General features: G+C 37.4%; 2 protein-coding genes across 5 annotated transcripts in view; one reads left to right on the forward strand and one right to left on the reverse strand.

Annotated features, from left to right (window-relative positions):
* Positions 1–18,256, forward strand: part of LOC146405651 (uncharacterized) — a 467,211-nt gene that overhangs the window by 59,784 nt on the left and 389,171 nt on the right. The window lies entirely within an intron of this gene.
* Positions 1–18,256, reverse strand: part of ELL2 (elongation factor for RNA polymerase II 2) — a 72,408-nt gene that overhangs the window by 28,921 nt on the left and 25,231 nt on the right. For all 4 annotated transcript variants that reach the window (XR_014838391.1, XR_014838393.1, XR_014838392.1 and 1 more), the window contains exon 3: positions 4,821–4,942. Coding sequence is in view for 1 of the 4 variants with exons in the window: in XM_003123796.6 (XP_003123844.2) it covers positions 4,821–4,942 (122 nt within the window). In the remaining 3 variants the exon portion in view is untranslated. The remainder of the gene's footprint in view (positions 1–4,820; positions 4,943–18,256) is intronic.

The following is an 18,256-nucleotide window of genomic DNA, read 5'->3' on the forward strand; positions in this document are numbered from 1 at the left end:
ATGGGCACGGTAGTTCTACTTTTATTTTTTTTAAAGAATTATCTAACAATGATGTGAGAATTGTTAAAAGTTTACTTTTAATGGAAACATAATATGCATGTTTTAGAACTGACGAGGTGAAATAGACCCACCATAAAGCTTTTTATTTTTAATAAGATATTAATTTTAAGACTAAAATATTGCCAAATATCAGTTTAATTTATTATTATTTGCCCAAATACCTTAAAATTTTTAACTTTATATTTACCATTTTGTTAAATCTCTATAATATGATCTGTGTTGATACAGCAAATACTGAAAAAATACTGGACAATATATTTTTGTGGAAACATTAAAAAAAAAAAAACCCTTTAAATAATCACGAATACTGACACTGGCCAGGAAGAGAGCTTTGTGTTCAAAGTATTATGCCAATATTAGGGGATTCTGGTGACAGTTTTATTAGTATTTTAAAAAGAAAATTATTATGGCCTTAAAACAGACTAGAATATGGAAGTAATGAAAATGTCACCACAGCTCTGATACTATACTTCTAAACTTAATTGGAAGTAGCCTTGTTATGATGCTAAGAAATAAAGGTTGATAAAAATTTTATAAATTGCTAATAACTGTACAGATGCTATTTTAAAAAAACCAGTTTGTTCATCTCATAAATATTTATTGGGCAGAGATTGTGTGCCAGGCAATGTGTGAGGTACACAGGCTATGACAAAGACAGATGTGGTCCCTCCTTCAAGGAGCTATCTAGTGAGTTTCAAGGATGAGAACACTGGAAATTACAATGCAGTGTGACAGATGCCAGGGAGCAGGGACCCCCTCAATGTGTGCAGTACACAGGCTGTGACAAAGACAGATGTGGTCCCTCCTTCAAGGAGCTATCTATCTAATGAGTTTCAAGGATGAGAACACTGGAAATTACAATGCAGTGTGGCAAATGCCAGGGAGCAGGGACCCCCAGGAAGGTACTTCACCTGGACCTGTGGGCAAGGCAAAGGCTTCTTAGGGGAAGTGATTATCGAGCTGATCTAGAGGGAGGGTTAGACAAGAAGGAAGGACAGAAGAAAGGGATAACCAATGTGTGCAGGCCCAGAGGGAGCAAGAAGGTTTTCAGTGACCAAAGAGAGCTGGAAAGGACAATTAGAGGTGAGGCTGAAAAGAGGGTACAAGAAGTGCATTACATAGGGCTTTGGAGGTCATGGTATGGATTTTGGACTTTATTCCAAGAAGAAAAGAGACTGAAAACAGGAGAGAGAAATCTCACTTATACTGCAGAAAGATCAGTCTGGATGAAGAACAGATTGGGAGGAAGGGGGCACTCTTGTGTGAGCAGGAGACCAGTTAGGAGACTATCGAAGGATTACAAGCAAGAAGGGTAGGGCAGTGTGAAGGCACAACAGTAAATAGATTCCAGAGATAGTGAAGAGGCAGAATTGACTCTGGCAGGATTTGATTGGTGATTGCCATTAGCCATAGTGGGAGAGAGGTGGTAGTTGTCCTGGGGGAGTAGTACTGGTGGTGGGGTTATTAGGTATGTGGAGTTGCCATTTATTAAGACACTGGAGTAGAGCTGGGAGAGAGTAAATGAATTAAGTCAGTGTTGGACATGGTGACTTTGAAGAACTGAGGAGCAGTCTCAGGAAGGAATAGACTGTGAATAATACAGATATTTAAAATAATCGATAAAAAGATGAAAAGACCACAGGAGATTAAAAAGGTACAGCCAAAGAGGTAGCAATATTGCTATTATGCCAATACAGGGGATTTCAGAAAAGCAGTGTGCCATAGAAGCCATGGGAATAGAATGCTTCAATCAGAGAACGGTCCACAGTGGGAAATGCTGGCAACAAGTCCAGAATAATAGGAACCAATAAGCATCCACTGGGTTCACGGGCAAGGAGGTCAAGGCCAGCTGCAGGTAGCATGTTCCTGTGGAATGGTGGGGACTAAAGCCAGACTTTGGGTCCAGAAGTGAGTGCAAGGGAGGTAGTTTCTATTTTCTTTTTTAATGAGGCAAACCTGAGCATGTATGAGTGCTGAAAAACCAATGAAAGGAGGGAAGGAAGGAGGGAGGAAGGTTTAACCCTCAGGAGAAGTGAGACGGAGAAGAGTATGAAGAAAAGAATGCGGTAAAGACTGCATTATGAAGGTCTAGGGGCAGGAATTTCAACATTTCCCCCTATTATTTACTAGTTTACCTGGTAAGAATAAGTTGAACCTACTGCCAATCATGATGAAGTTAGAGTTTACACCCACCCAAGGTCAAGAAACAAATCTTTGCATGAAAACAAAATAGAGGCTATAAACTCTGTGGGCAAGAAGGTCCTATCCAGAGTTCTCCACTCATCCCTTTTCAACTGAGTTACCTTAAAAGTTTAAATACTTTGACATAAATGTATACTTTGACATAAACATCCTTATAGTCTTCCTCTAGCCTAACTTACTGTTTTTCATGCTTGAGTGTGTATTACTTAACAGGGCTGATGTCCCAAATCATGTATTTTTACTAGGCCTGTGAATGGGCAGATTTAAGGAAATTTTGAAAGGTAATTTTGACTGTGGGATTTCCTCCAGTTTACATATAAGAAAAGTGAGGACCAAGGAGATTGAAAAAGAAAGATAAGAAAGGAGCCTAGTTATTAGGTATTTTTTGAACATCTTATCTCCATAAGATGATCAGCCAGCCCTGTAAGACTGAAAAAAAGGTGTAAGAGAGCCCCTGCTTTTGAGGAGCATGCACAACTGCCAGGAGAGACAAGATCAATGGAAAATAAAAATCAAATTGACTAGAAAAGGTGGAGCCAGATTATAAAAAGGTTTGCTTGTCAAGTCGAGACCTGGAAGTTTGAATGCTTTTGTTTTTATAGTGGCAAATTTCACTTTATATTCATACCACACTTGGATCATACTAGTGCATTTGTACCAATTTTCTCACAATAACTGTTTCTTTTCTGTTGTTGCATCATGTATAGTTTTGTAAAGTGACCTTAAATTCTCCAAATAAGCAAGGTAGAAATAAACACAAGGTATTTATGATGTAAGGGAGAACCCATACTACCTATGATAATAGGATTGGTTTTGAAGAGGGGGATTAAGTCCCTTAATAAAATTCCTAATGGGACATAGTTCAATTTAATGTCAAAATGTTCTCCCTATAATAAAATAATTCTCTGAAGACAAGTATTATAGGAGACAGCACAATGCGAAATCAGTATGCTCTGTGCTGTGTAAAGAACAATGGACTGGAAGTTAGGAGAACTCAGTTCTTATTCAGTCCAGTCACTAACTAACCAGCTATGTAATTGTGGATAAATCACTTGTGAGGTGAAGGAGTTGAACTACACAATCACCTAGGACTCTTTTACTTGGTAATTCTTTAACTATTACAATGCTATCCTATAGAACTTTCTGTAGCTGTGAAAATGACCTCTATTTGTGCTGTCCACTATGTTAGCCACTAGCCATGTGGTTATTGAGCCTGTAAAATGTGGTTAGTATGAGTGAAGAACTATATTTCATTTTTATCAACTGAAATGTAAATAGCCGCATGTGGCCAGTGGCCATCGCAATGAACAGTGCAGAAAAGTCTATATTATCCATAACATATGCAATTTATGCCAAAAAGTGTAAGTTTGGAGGTGGGCAAGCTTTAGAAAGCAAAAGTAATTTATACTCAAGGAAAATGGCAGATTAAGATAAGGCAAAAAGTTACTTAGTCACCTTTAATGGGAGGAGAACTTTAGAACTCTTTCAGTGAGGTGTCTTATTTTGTGTCTCTGCCTCCCATGCTCACTTGGAACACAGCTTTCCCCTCCTCCTTCTCCCCCACACAGCAAGTGCTCACACAGTTTCAAGTACTGCACAGATGAGAAGATAGGGATGGACGGCCGGGGAACTCTGGGCCAATGTCCATGTTTCTCAGGATGCTGGGGGCTCTAAGGCCTTGTCTTTATCTACAGGCAGAACAAACTCCCCCTATTCAAGGGGCCCATTCTTTAATCAGAAAAAACCACAGCAAAGAAGAGTGAAACAAGTAGATTATTGTTTACAGAGGACCTAAGTAGATAAGGGTTTCATGGGTAACCTGGGCTGTGGGTGTGTGTTCTTATCTTCCTCCCTCCTCTCTTTTTTTTTTTTAATCACAAGTGATTGCTATATTGGAGTTGATTTTTTTAGTTTCCATTCGGCTGCTGAATAAAGCTTTTTAAAAAAGTTATTATTATATTTTTTTGGCGGAGCCTGCAGCATGCAGGAGTTCTGGGGCGAGGGATTGAACTGGCCCCACAGCAGTGTCAACACCTGACCCTTAACCTGCTAGGCCACTGGGGAACTGCATGAACAAAGCTTAAAAAAAAAAAAAAAAAATCTATCTTAAAACAAGCCTTGCACAGGGAAAGAGGAAAGGGATATACAAGATACACAGATGTTTTCCTCCTTTATCCATGAGCATAAGCCTTGAGGATACTATAAAGCACTCTTATTAATATTCAGTGACAAAAACAAAACAAAAAACAACACTCTCTTAAACTTGTGTTTAATTAGAACAAACAAAATGGACCATGTTTTATAGGTACAAAATCTGTACCTTAAAAATTCTTCAAGGATACAAATCTTAACATTTTTGTGACTGCATCCCACAGTGACAAATACATTATTTCTAGCACATAGTATGTGCTCAATAGTTCTCAAATAAACAAATGAGCTCTGCAATTCAAGTCAATAAATAGTTACGGAATGAATACTATGGATTTTATTGTTTAATTAAAAAAAGTAACCTCCAAGAAAAACTATTTTCCCTTTAGCATACCTTGAAACACACTTACCTGGAGAAGGTTTGCTGGATGCAGTCAAAGCTGCCCTGAGGGTTGTCTTTACCCACATTTGATAAATAGAAGTTAAAGGTATGCACTTCATTGGGGGGATCATTTTTAGGAATTTTGACAAGCTAAAAGAGGGGAGAAAGAGAGAAACACCTCAAGTTATAAATTTGCTATAGAATGATCTGATAACTGACTTCACCATTTTTCAAGAGATATTCATTCTTACCCAGGCCCTCTTGAGCATTTAAATTTGCAGCACTTAAATTACCAAATAATTCAAGGAATCTGACAAATATGTCTATATCTTACCATGTTCTTATTTCCATTTTCTACCCTAAAGTGTCAGTAATCATGTTGGCTCAGTAATTAGTTTATAAGAGGAACCCTCTTTTCAAACTAGCTATTGGTTACAGTTCATATGGAAGAACTTATTGTAAAAAGGTCTTCATTTTTTGAGATACACAGGTTCTGTCTTTGGCTACATGACCCCCTGCTAAATAACTTCCAGATATTCAGATGGTCTCTGAGGTAGTCCATATCCCAATCTTTTGCTGTCTTATTACATCAAATTTTAATTTTGCTTCTTTGAGAATAACTAGCAGCATAAGGTGAATGCCATAATTATATTCACACCAAAATGCAGCTGGATGCCCTGTGATTCCCTTACTCATCCTCATGTTGACAGAACAAGGTCAGCAGCCTATAGAGAGGATTCTGCGGAGCACTCCAAGGCCAAGCCCTAGGCAACGCTATGAAACAGGCAGATGTTGTCTATGCTCTTGCTCAAGGTCTGGCTTCTCTACTAGATGAGAAGCCCCATAAGCAAAGGGATAGGGTTTCTCTAAATTACTGAGCCTCTATACCGGGCACATTTTACTAGCACATGATAGGAGCTTAGTGAACATCTATGAATAAATAACTGGAAATTTCTTTCAACTGCTCCACCCTTTCCAGCTTCCCTTGGGCCTACAGAGGCCACCATGGTGTTAGGTGATAATTATGAATACTATTCATTGGAAAGAATATAAAATATGACTTCCTGCTCTCCAGCTTCCAAATACACGGTTTTGGCAATTTAGTAGACAAGTAGGGAGGGAGAAAGTGTTTTCTAATTCTTTCTTCTCCCCTAAATTTGCTCTTTCCATCACTGGAAGATTAAGACTAAGAGGTAACTGGCTGCCAGATAAAGATAGATGTGTACGTCACACTCATGAATGTGCTAGTAAGCATAAGCATGTAAAACCTCTGCTTGGCCCTGCAGGACATCCTGCAGCTCTGACTTGCTCACTCTAAGAGTCCTAATCTTTTATCTAGAGAAAGTAATTTAAAGCCACCAATTCCATCCCACACCTCTCTCCCTAAAAGAGTGAAGAATGCTAAGAAAGGAGACAGTGTGCAGTGCTGGCACATAGTAGACAGATATGCAATGTTTGCTGAAGGAATGAACAAACAAGAAGTCAAACATAAACATCTTTTCAAAGGAGATTCATTCAGAGGAACCATGTAGAACTTGAGAGGCTAAATTTCACCAAACATATTACTAAATATTAGATATTAGTAATGGAGGAATAAATTCATCCCTTTATGGCATGAATTTAAAATTATCTTTGAATTCCTATTTTTTAATATTAGTTCTAACTGCTAGAGTAGTTCTAATAGCTAGAGAAACAAGCTTGTACATTTATGATCTACTCTATAAATTATGTCCTTTGGGGACCCTAAAGTTACTCTTTTATTTCCCCAGATTTCCCCTAGTTCTAAAATGCTGCAACTTTGTGAATAAGTCTTAATTTACTCTGTAAGTATCAATCAGGCTGTCTTATTGGGCATGCAAACTTAACACCTAGTCAGCAACATACATTGGTGACATAAAATGAAATAATTTACTTCTTAATCCTATAGTCAGACTAGCCGTTTGGGAGACTAGACTTTCAGAGGTAACTCACCACTCCTCTCTCTGATATACAGGAACCTATTCCACAGCTCGTCTAGATAGTAAAATAGGAATCTGTCTTTTCTTCTAGAATGGTTACAAAGCATTTTCTTGTAAGTTGGCCTTTGCCTTTATGGAATATGATGAGGGGGAGAAGAAATGAAATGACTGTTATCAGCTTCTGGAGACTGGGCTAACCAGAGCATGGGAAAAGAAATCCTGAGATCTGATTTAGAGACAATCTTGGAAGATTGTTCCTTTGTAGGATAGGAACTTTATCCGTTTTAATTATAATACTTTGAGCTTTTCCTATACATCAATGGGAATACATTTATATTTAGGGACCCATGGTCTAGCTGAAATTTTTAGCTAAATGCCTTAAGAATGAAATATTATTTTAGAAGTATCAAACACTATTTGATTCCAAACAGCTTCTTATTCATGATGAGGAATACAAAAAATAGAAAAATATACTACTATAATCTGGGCAACTGGAAAAGTAGATTTTAATTTTCATTCCAAATATGAGAGGCTGAAAATCAAAGAGTTACCACAACCCTCCTCCCTAACTCCAGTTTGTCTTTGATAAAAAAGCTATGGAGACAAAGTTTTAAGAAACTTTCAGACATTTATAATTAACATAAACACTGTATACCAAGATGTGTAAGTGGAAGCTTCTAATTATTCTGAGACACAAGTTTAGGCATGTGGCACTGGAATACTTTCTGAAAGGTCATTTCAACAAGTCACAAACCTCCTATTTACAGAAGGATGTAGGGCAGAAGTGCAGTGTGCACACTGCTGCAAATTTCTCATACAGGCATGCCAACATCTGCTTCAGACCCACTGGTACTTTTGCTGCAGAGGTTTCTTCACTGGATTGAGGTTCATAAAAGATTAAAAATAGGACTATCAAGGTTTATTTTTTTCACTTATTTAAAATGAATGCTTTGTTCTCTAATGGGTATTACAAATGAGTTAAACTTACAGAAACTTTTGACAGAAATATATAAATTTGTTTTTTCTTTCAATTCCATAAGTTTTAATATTCAGCCTTTTCTACTAAGGCGATTGCAAATTGCTCAATGAAATGTTCATGACCCAGCAATACCACTGTTTGATATGACAACTCTTGGTCCTTAAAGCAGATCCATAGTGCTAGCAGAGCCTTTGAGACCTTCTAATTCAATTTCTCCATTTTACAGATTTGGAACAGAGAGAGGTTAGGTGACTTGCTCAAGGTTACAATTCTGTTTAAAACTGTAACCCCTGTACTCCTGACCTCCCAACCCTGGCTCTGTCTAAAACACTTAGTAACTGTACTACTTACAAATTTTGTTTATTGTCTTTCTCCCCTGATTAGAATATAATCCTTAGCAGGACAGAGGCTTTTGCCTGGTTTGTTCCCTATGTTGCCAGCATCTTGAATAGTGTGTGGCATAAAGTATTCACACTATAAATTTCTGTTAAATGAATAAAAATGGTGACTAAAGCCTCACCCAGGACTAGAACTGAAGTGTCTGCATTCTATACACCAATATTTACAAAGCATGTTGAAAAGTTTCCTTTTAAAGGGGGTTCTCAAATTTGGGAAATGGCAGATTAAACAAAGTCATTTACTTTGCTATAGGTTCTTTCATACTGAATAGTGTTTTTCCAATTTTTTATGACCTCAGAACCCACTTCCCTTCATTCCTACAGTATCTCAGGATGCTGGCTTGTGTCTTAATATTATTTGACTAATATATATATTATTTTACTGTGTATAAACTATAAATCTGGTTTGGATATAAAAGTTACTATAAACACTTAAACATTAAAATTGTCTGTTGTTCTTAAATCCTTTTCCTGACTCTTCATGATTCTGTGAGTTCCTAACAATCTAGAACATTTGTTTTAGCTGGATAAATGTATTTGCATGTACTGTTCAGTTTCCAGACGTTAGGGGCAGAATAAACCTAGAATCAGAACAGAAAATAGAAACCTCAACCTGAAACCCACAAGTCCTATTTTTCAAAGTAGAGCTGCAGTTATGACTTTAGGCCTAACATTATGGGTTTAGGGAAGGGGAAAAAAAAAGCCTCTCAGGTCAGTCCAGATGTCAAAACCAATGCTGAGGGGGGTGTGGGGGCGGGGTGGGAAGGGCCTCTTTCACTGGCAATAGAAAAAGTTAAGTATTAGAGAAATCAGTAAGATATAAATATTCCTACTGACAAGGAACGGCAGGGAGTGGAGAGGATCCCACATATATTATAAACATCTGAAATTTCCACATGATAGAGGCTTTACTGAGAGCAGAGCAAAATGCTAAATTTATCTGCACTGAGAGAAATATTGGTAATTATCCAAAAAACTCAGGCCATATACCAATTAATATGAATAATTCAGAACAAAGTAAGTCCATTTATTTCCTTGCATTCTTCTTCTTTAGCAAGATGTACTAAGGAAAAAAGTAAAATAGTCTTTTCTCTTTATTTCTTCATATAGCTCCTTAAAACCAGTGTTAGAACTTCTTAAAAAGTTCTCAATCAAAAGGTATAATAGGTGAATACCAAGCTATCTTGGTTTGGTTACTTCCATGGGATACAGTCTTATTAGAAAAGTCATTCCTTTGAACTGCATTCTCATCCCTAATGTATTCTTTTACTTATGGTTGTTTTGGGGAAAACATCATTGATGTCAATATTTCAAAACTAATTTTAACTCGTTAAAAGTAAGCAAGCAATAACATCTGCAGTAGTAAAGTGCTAATTTTTAAAAATTAAAAACACCTGAGTTGATATGTAACTGAACCTGAAAAAAAACGGTCTTGGGTAATTTTTGGCTCTCTTAATATGGTTTCTCTTTAATATGAAACCAGCCTTCTGAATGTTGGTATATCCGTAAGATGACAATGATTGATTTGTTCATTAATTCATTTATTTCATAAATATTAGCTGACTGCCTACTTGTCAGACACTATTCTAGGTTTCTGTGACACATTAATGAATAAAACCACAAAGATCCCTGCCATCGTAGCACACATGTACAGAAATTCAGGAGTGAGATGATGAGGGCTTTGACCAGGAGATTGGGAGAAGTGGGGGGATTCTGGACATATTTTGCAGGTAGAGGCAGAAGGATTCCTAGACATACTACTGACTGTGAGGAATGAAAGTGAGAGAGAAATCAAGGATGACGCCAAGGCATTTTCCCCTGGAAAAATGCAGTTGTTTGGGAGTGTGTGTGTGCACATACGCATGTGTGTGTTTATATGTGCATTTATTCTTGAATATAATGATGAGAACCTTAATGTAAATGAATACTATCAGCTAAGTGCACTAAAATACAACTGACCAATGCTGGTTTCACCAGCTAAAAAGGGGTTTCAAGGTGAGTTTTGTTATGACTCATTTTGCAGCTTCATGGCCAAAAATTATTTATAAGGGTCCAGGTGGCTGGGTGTAGCTGGTTGGTAGCTGAGTATTTCCAGGAAAAAAGGGGGGGATGACAGTTAGTGGCAGGGGAAAGATGCAAATAGCAGATACTAGAGGGCAGGGAACACTTATAGAGGCTATAGAGCATGAGAGAACAGAAAATCTGTATTTAAAAAATGCCTGCAAAATTGAGCTAAACGCCAAAGGAGCTTTTAGAAGAAAAGTGAGAGAACCACCAAGAGAATCTGAGAAGCTTGTCCAAAGTTCATGGCTGGGGCAAATCCACAAGACTTTCTTTGGTGGCAAAAACTGTTCAGTTCCCTAACTCTTATCCCAAAACTGCTTTTCATTTTCATTTTATTAATCAGTCCCTTTAGAAATTTAACTACATTCCGCCATATCGATGTCAATAGAAAAAGATTCTCATGCTACGTCTATATCTCCCACATCATCTATCTCCCAGTTAATAAACTACATTCATCTACTTTACTGAGGTTATTGGCATCTTGGGGAGTCAACCTTGACTCTTCCCTCTCCCATACCACCCCACCTCCCTCAGCATCCAGAAAATCACAAGCCCCAAATTTTACTTTCCAAATTATCTCTCAAATGTATGTTCACATCTCCTTCCTTTGTTTTGGCTCAATATCACCTTTTGCTTGGACATCTTGTGTTCTGGTCTCCACTTTTGTCCACCCTCGATCCCATCCTCTAATTATTCAGCTCTCAAAACTAGTTTCATAAAATGCCAATCTGACCAGGTCAATCCCAAGCATCATTATTTCTTTGTGGCTCCCTACTACTGATTGACTATATAATCTAAGCTTCTTAATAGGACATATGTGGTTCCTTCCCAGTAGACCTGGGCCTCACTCTCTGCCTGGTATTTGATGTCCCCACTTCTTGTCTTGGCTTGTGCCACTTATCCTTTATTTAACACTCAGCTCAGGAGCCCTTCCCTTCCCCAGTGAGATGGGTTCCCTTTTCTGTCCTCACAGCCCCTTGGGCTCACCTCTACTGCAGCCTTCACTGTACTGCATGCTACGTACTTGTTTATGTGTCTTCCTCCCCACTAGATCATGAGTTCTTGGGAGGCAGGGGCCATGGTTTTATTTTCATACATATCTTGAACATGATAGACAACCTAATAAATTATTTGTTGGATTCATCTGAATAAACTTGGGACTGGATTAAATTCACTCTGAAGAAGACTTACACCAGGAAAACTAAAAATTAGAGAGATATCTGAATCATATCATTTAAGAGTCTGTGGAGGAGATACCATTGTGGCTCAGTGGGTTAAGAGCCTGACTAGTATCCATGAAGATTCAGGTTTGATGCTTGGCCTTGCTCACTGGGTTAAGGACCTGGTGTCGCTGCAAACTGTGGCATGGGTTGCAGATGAGACTTGGATCTTGCGTTGCTATGGCTGTGCTGTAGGCCAGCAGCTGCAGCTCCAACTGGACCCTTACCCCAAGAACTTTCATACGCTGCAGGTATGGCCCTTAAAAAGAAAAAAACAAACAAACAGAAAAGAGTCTGTGGAAAACAAGGGCTCTCCAGAGCAAACAGAAATAAATAACAGAATGAAAGGAAGAAAAAAAAATCCCTAACAGCAGGTGCCATGTGGTATATACCTCAGGATAAGCAAGTTTCTTACCTCCTTGTGCTCTATTTAGCCCCCAAACCTAGGCCAAATGGTTGCCTAGATCTGTGGAACTTATTTATTTGTTTTTTAGGGTCGCACCTGCAGCATATGAAAATTTCCAGGCTAAGGGTTGAATTGGAGCTGCAGTTGCCAGCCTATACCATGGGCACAGTAACTAAGGATCCGAGCTGTGTCTGTGACCTACACCACATCTCACAGCAACCCCAGATCCTTAACTCACAAAGTGAGGCCAGGGATTGAACTTGCATCGTCATGGGATTCTAGTCAGGTTTGTTACCGCTGAGTGATGGTGGGAACTCCATGTAGAACTTAAATTTGTTATACATTTTTTTAAAAGTACCTTCATCTTTATTAAAATACTCACAGAATACGCTGGCCTTACCAAATTCCATTTGAAAATATGATCCAGCATCTCTAAAACCACTTTACATTTTAAAGGACTTCAGAAAACCATACCAAATATTTCTAAACTTAGTAATTCTGGTCAATTAGGAAGCAGAATTTTGTTTAAAAAAAAGTTTGTTTCTCGGAAACAAAGCCCAAAACTGAATTCTATAAGAGAAAAAAATCTCAAATATGAATGTCACTTTCCAAATTTATTGTCAATCTTCTCTCCTTCTTGTTCTTCTGCATTCTTGGGGAAAGCTCTTTGTAATAGGTCAGGAGGAACTGCTAGTGAAACGTGGGTGGGAAGAGAAGTCATGTATGGCAGTCAGCAACAGTTGCGTAAACCTGGTAGGGTGGCGAGACTGGTACTTGACAGATGTGAACACTCAAGATTAACAGAAATTGCTAAAAGTGGCCCAGGCCCTCGTTTTGCAAAACACGTGGTTTCACTCAACTCAATCAATGTTGCCATGAAAACTTTAAAGTTCAATAATATAAACGGTATTTAAGTCTGAAAATATTTTCATATAGATTTGAAAATATATTCAACTCAATTTTCTGTTTTTCCAACACCAATATATTAAACTTTTTTTTTGAAAGCTACAGAACACTTTTTTTTTTCCTTCCAAATAAATCTTTTGGGGAAACCCACCATGTATTATTATTACAAATAGAGTCAGAGCTACTCTGGTTGAGGAAAGGGCTGACGAGGGACTGGGACTGCTGAGACAGCCACGTGGTAACATCATTTGTGGCTCTGGGGACCAAAGACACAAAACCATAGCTCTACACTAAGGAAACAGTACAACAACAAAAGGTACAATAGTCAGAGAATGTCATTTTATTAATTACATTTTAGTCATATCTTAAATGACACAAAAGAGTATACAAGTATGAACTCTTACACGTCATTTCTTGATGGGGATCAGTGCCACATTTTTGAAGGATACTGAACATAGGAAATGGTGTTCTTCTGCCTTATTCCCTTTCCTTTTTAAAATGCTTTCTTTTCTTTCTTTCTTTCTTTTTTTTTTTTTTTTTTTGTCTTTTTGCTATTTCTTGGGCCGCTCCCACAGCATATGGAGATTCCCAGGCTAGGGGTCAAATCCGAGCTGTAGCCGCCGGCCTATGCCAGAGCCACAGCAACTTGGGATCTGAGCTGCGTCTGCAACCTACACCACAGCTCACAGCAACGCCAGATCCTTAACCCACTGAACGAGGCCAGGGATCGAACCCACAACCTCATGATTGCTAGTCAGATTCGTTAACCACTGCGCCACGACGAGAACTCCTTAAAATGCTTTCTTTGCTATTGGATCCCTTCTATTTCTAGTTCTAAGTTGGGTATATCTCAATGGTTTGAGAAGAAAAAATGAGGACTTTTCTTTCACACACAGATGACAAGGGAACAGGGCAATCAGACCATGCTAGATTATAGGCTCAGGAGCAACCCTGCCCTGTTTCCAGTGCTTGCTCCAGAACCTACCATCTGTGCTACCTTGGACAAGCAAGTTAACCTCATTACTTCTCAGTTTCCTCATCAGTAAAATGTGGATAATGATATTAATCACTTCATATCACTATTGGAGTTTAAAGAGGTAACTCATCTAAAGTGCTTGGCACAATGTCTAGCGCATGGCATATGTCCCAAAGTGTTTGATGATACAAAGACAGTATTAGAGAGCTCCCGCTCTGATTTTAGTGTGTTTGAGTCAAGTGCACACATGCTTTCCTCAGCATAACGATGTATTTGATTTTTAAAGTAATTTTCATATGACAATGGACTGATAATAAGCACCCTGTGGATAATCAAAAGTTGGTAATATTTATTCTGAATCTTTGGTATTTACAAAAGTCAAGGGCTAGAAGCTTTCAAGATCAAACCTTAAGTGTTAGCTTAAATAAAATCCGAGGAAGCTGTCTGGGAAAACAAACAACCAAAGACTAGCAATATTTCTAATTGTTTCAAACTCAACATATACAGATATAAGGTACAAGAATTAATCAGTCACAACAGGAGTCCATGGAAGGCTGAAAAATTACACTTGTTTCTACTCTAAAAGGGTAGCAAACACTGCTTCCCAGGTGCCTAACCACAAAAAAAAAAAAAAAAAAAAAAAAAAAAAAAAGGCTGCCTTCAGAGCCCCCAGATCTAGATACAGCACAATAAAGAAACAAAGAAAATAGAATTAAGGGTTCTCATGAGAACCACAACTTTGTGACTTTAAATCATTCAGTTTTCATAAATGCAAACAATATTTTAAAGTTTTGGGGGGGTTGTGTGTGTCAAAGCTATAGGGTACCCTAAACCTACAGTATTTTAATTTTTATAGATCTCTTTTCCATATACTCTGAAAATACATTCCTAGATTCCATTTTATAAAATCTAGTTTCTTTTTCATAAAACTTATACTCAAGTTTTCATAAGTCAAATTCACTCACTAATTTTCTCCAAGCCTTCAAGAAGTAAAACTATTTCTGATTTTACAAGCTATTGCTATGCACAGTGCATCAAGAACTAAATTAGAAACTGCAGGTTTGATTTCTAAGAGACTTGGCAGATCTAATGTAAATAAGAAGGCCTATCAAGTCTCCTGGATCAATTGATTTATTATTGTAAGACATACAAGACTAAAAATATTCATTTTAAAGATGATATGCTAAAGCCATCAAACCTAGTCTTTCAATTAGAGAAAGAGATATGCTGGTAAGGAAGGGGCAAAGATATTTACATATAGACAACTAAGGTAATTACAGTATTTGAATAATTCATATCACAAAACTGTTGATTATCTTCTAGATAGTTATTTGATTCTGCTAGGGGGTAGACATCAGAAGTCCCTCCAGAATAATGAAACTATATGAGGTAGCAAAACATTTTATCCCCTTGGCAGTAATTCACTGCATTGTCGCTTAAAAGATAACAATAAAAACTAAGCTTCATGACTTCATGAAAACTGACCCTCATGACTCAATCACCTTAAATATTTTTGAAAAAGAAATAGCTTTTATTTTTACAGAATCTGAGATTCTGAAATTTAGACTTTATCCAAAATTGATCTTGGATTCATAATTATCTTATTTTTCAAGTTCTCAAAGGAACAGAACACTAACTTCTTTAAAAAGTAAAACAAAACACCAAACATCTCTAGTAGAAAGTTTTTTGTCATAGCCAAATACAAAACTTTTAAACAGCTATGGAGATGTCAGCATCATCTTACTGTTCAGTAGAAATGGAACACCCTCAAGTTCTGTCCCTCCTTCCTAATCTGTGAAAATTGACCTTTAAAAAAAATTTTTTTTATTGGAGTATAGTTGATTTACACTATTGTATTAGTTTTAGGTGTAGAGCAAAGTGATTCAGTTACACATATACATACATCCATTCTTTTTCAGATTCTGTGAAAGCCGACTTTAATGAATTACCAATACAGCTAGACTAAGAGAAAACTAAAAAGCATTCAGATTAGTCTTAAGAAAGAATTTCTTAGTATTGATTAGTAGAGTATTACTACATTAATAACTATGACTATGCCTTACATTCTCACTCTAAAATAAGATATCCCCAACATAACTTATTGGGTAATTATTAAACACTCTAAACTTCTAAGTATTATAAAAGACTGTCCTCTTCCTATGGCTGCTTAATTGAGTACCAACCCTCTACTACTGCAGGTCCAACTTAGTTATCTTTAATCAGTTCTCTGTTGCATTCTGACTTTTATTGCTTGACGCTCCCTAAGAATCTTATCTTTTCAAATTCAACTACTACTTTTCATTCCCATAATCTCTCCTTTCTAGACTGGACCCATTCTTAGGATGCTTCACAGTACCACTGTTCCAAAATGTTAATTGTTAACTCAGAAAGGAAAGTGGCCTCATCTCCCATGTTCTTGATAACACCAGCGACTCTGCCTTTACCTTCTTTCCACTGGGAGATCACAGACGGGAGAAAACTTACTTTCTCTGCTGATAGATGACAAAGCAACTCATTAAGTAGTTGACTAGAAAGATACTTAGCTGGTGTCTAGGTATAGATAACTTTGAGTCCCGCCTTCTCTTTTCTTTGTCAGGCTGTTTTTTAAACCTTGAGTATTTGGGCCTTTCTCTTTGATTCTTGACATATTGAAACCTGGCATCTCAAAACATTCCTTTTATGTTTATAGACCAATTAGAAAATGCAGATAAATCTACCTCATTAGTAAGGGAGTTAGTAAAGCAATGACATTTTGGTGTTTAGCATTTAGTATTTTTTGTAGGTTTATATTTGTGTTTGTATGTATATAATATATATATATATATATATATATTATATATACACATATAATTTTTTTTTTTGGTCTTGTCTTTTTAGGGCAGCACCTGCCACATATGGGGGTTCCCAGGCTAGGGGTCTAACTGGAGCTGTAGCCACCGGCCTACACCAGAGCCACAGCAACGCCAGATCCCAGCTGCTTCTTCGAGCTACACCACAGCTCACGGCAACGCTGGATCCTTAACCCACTGAGCAAGGCCAGGGATTGAACCTGAAACCTCATGGTTCCTAGTCGGATTCGTTAACCACTACACCACAACAGAAACTCCAGCCTGCCATTGTTCTTAATTAGTGTGAACAATATGTGGCAAAAGGAGCTTCAAATCCCCCAAATGTCAAAAATTAAAAGTATCGACACATAAGTATTCACAACTAAACCAGTATTCTTAACAACTGAGAGAGAATGGCTCTTTAAATGAGCCTTATAGCAGAGTCCCACCTATAAATACACCTTTTTTTCCTTCTCACTGCTGGACTGCTAAGTATAATTAGATCCTATAAAATGTCTTTGAAGCTATTTCTTGAAAAATCCTTTTGTTCTAAATCCCCAAATGCCACTGCCTCCTGGACACCTCCATCTTTCTAGAACATGGTGTGGAATATTATCCTGAACACCTTATGTATAGCATGTCCCAAACCAAACACCCTGTGACTCCTGCCTCAATCTGTTCTCTCATCTATTTTAGATCTCGAATAATAGCCTCACCATCCAACCAAATGCTCTGTCATAAACATGGTGTCATCTTCAACTTCTCCCTTTCCTTACTTTCCATATATAAAGAAAAATAAATCAAGATAAGTACTGGATAAGCATATTAAAATGCAAATCTGATCACAAAACTCCCTGCCTAAATTAAAGAAAAAAATAATAATCTCCTGCAGTGTTTTTTAAACCATAGATTGTCCCATTGGAATGTTATAACATTATCTTAGTGGGTTGTGACTGGGATTCTTTTAAATTGAAATAGAATAGAAAATGTCAGAGTACACTGGTAAAGGATAAATATTGTGCCATGAAACTTTTAGTTTAGCTGTGTGAATGTGTACACCTAATATGTGTAAAGAGTTGCAGTATTATATGTTTTTTCTTACTGTGAATTGTTACTAAATGCACTTGAAAGCATCTATTGCAGTAGTTTTCTAGTATCGGGGAGGTCAGTGGTCCCCTTCAGAAAATGAAATTTATAAACCTTCTTCTGAGAAGAGAATGTATACATATCTATAAATGTGCATATTCTTATCAAAGTCTTAATCATAGAGAACCTAGATATCATAAGGAAATCTAGGGGAAGAAAATTTAAATCCAGATTTCCAGACCACACCAGACCCCCATGGAGATTATATATATAGATAAGAACTGATCACCAAGATGAAATTCAAGCTCCTTAAGAAGGTGAGAACATTTGCCACACCTGCTTACCTCTTCTCTGAGAGCTCCCTGACTGTCCCCCTTCCCCTTGCTTCTCAGAGAGGCATTCAACAAATGTTATATAAAGTGAGAATAAAATGATCACTGAACATTTATTATAACAGACAAATCATCAGTGTAGTGAATCAGATGCCTAGATTTGTGTGCAGGCTCCTTCACTCACTAATTGTGTGAGCTTTAACAAGTGGTTTAACTTTAGAGCCATAGTTAATACCAGCAGAATGGAAATATCTGCTTCATGGCATATTTGTGAGGATTAAATATAAATAATATATGTAAAGTGCTTAGTA

This window comes from Sus scrofa, chromosome 2 (genome assembly GCF_054392235.1).
Source record: "Sus scrofa isolate SSC_HxYL_T2T_F1_AM1 chromosome 2, Sscrofa_HxYL_maternal_Yorkshire_Landrace_v2.0, whole genome shotgun sequence".
In the NCBI taxonomy this organism is placed as follows: Eukaryota; Metazoa; Chordata; class Mammalia; order Artiodactyla; family Suidae; genus Sus; species Sus scrofa.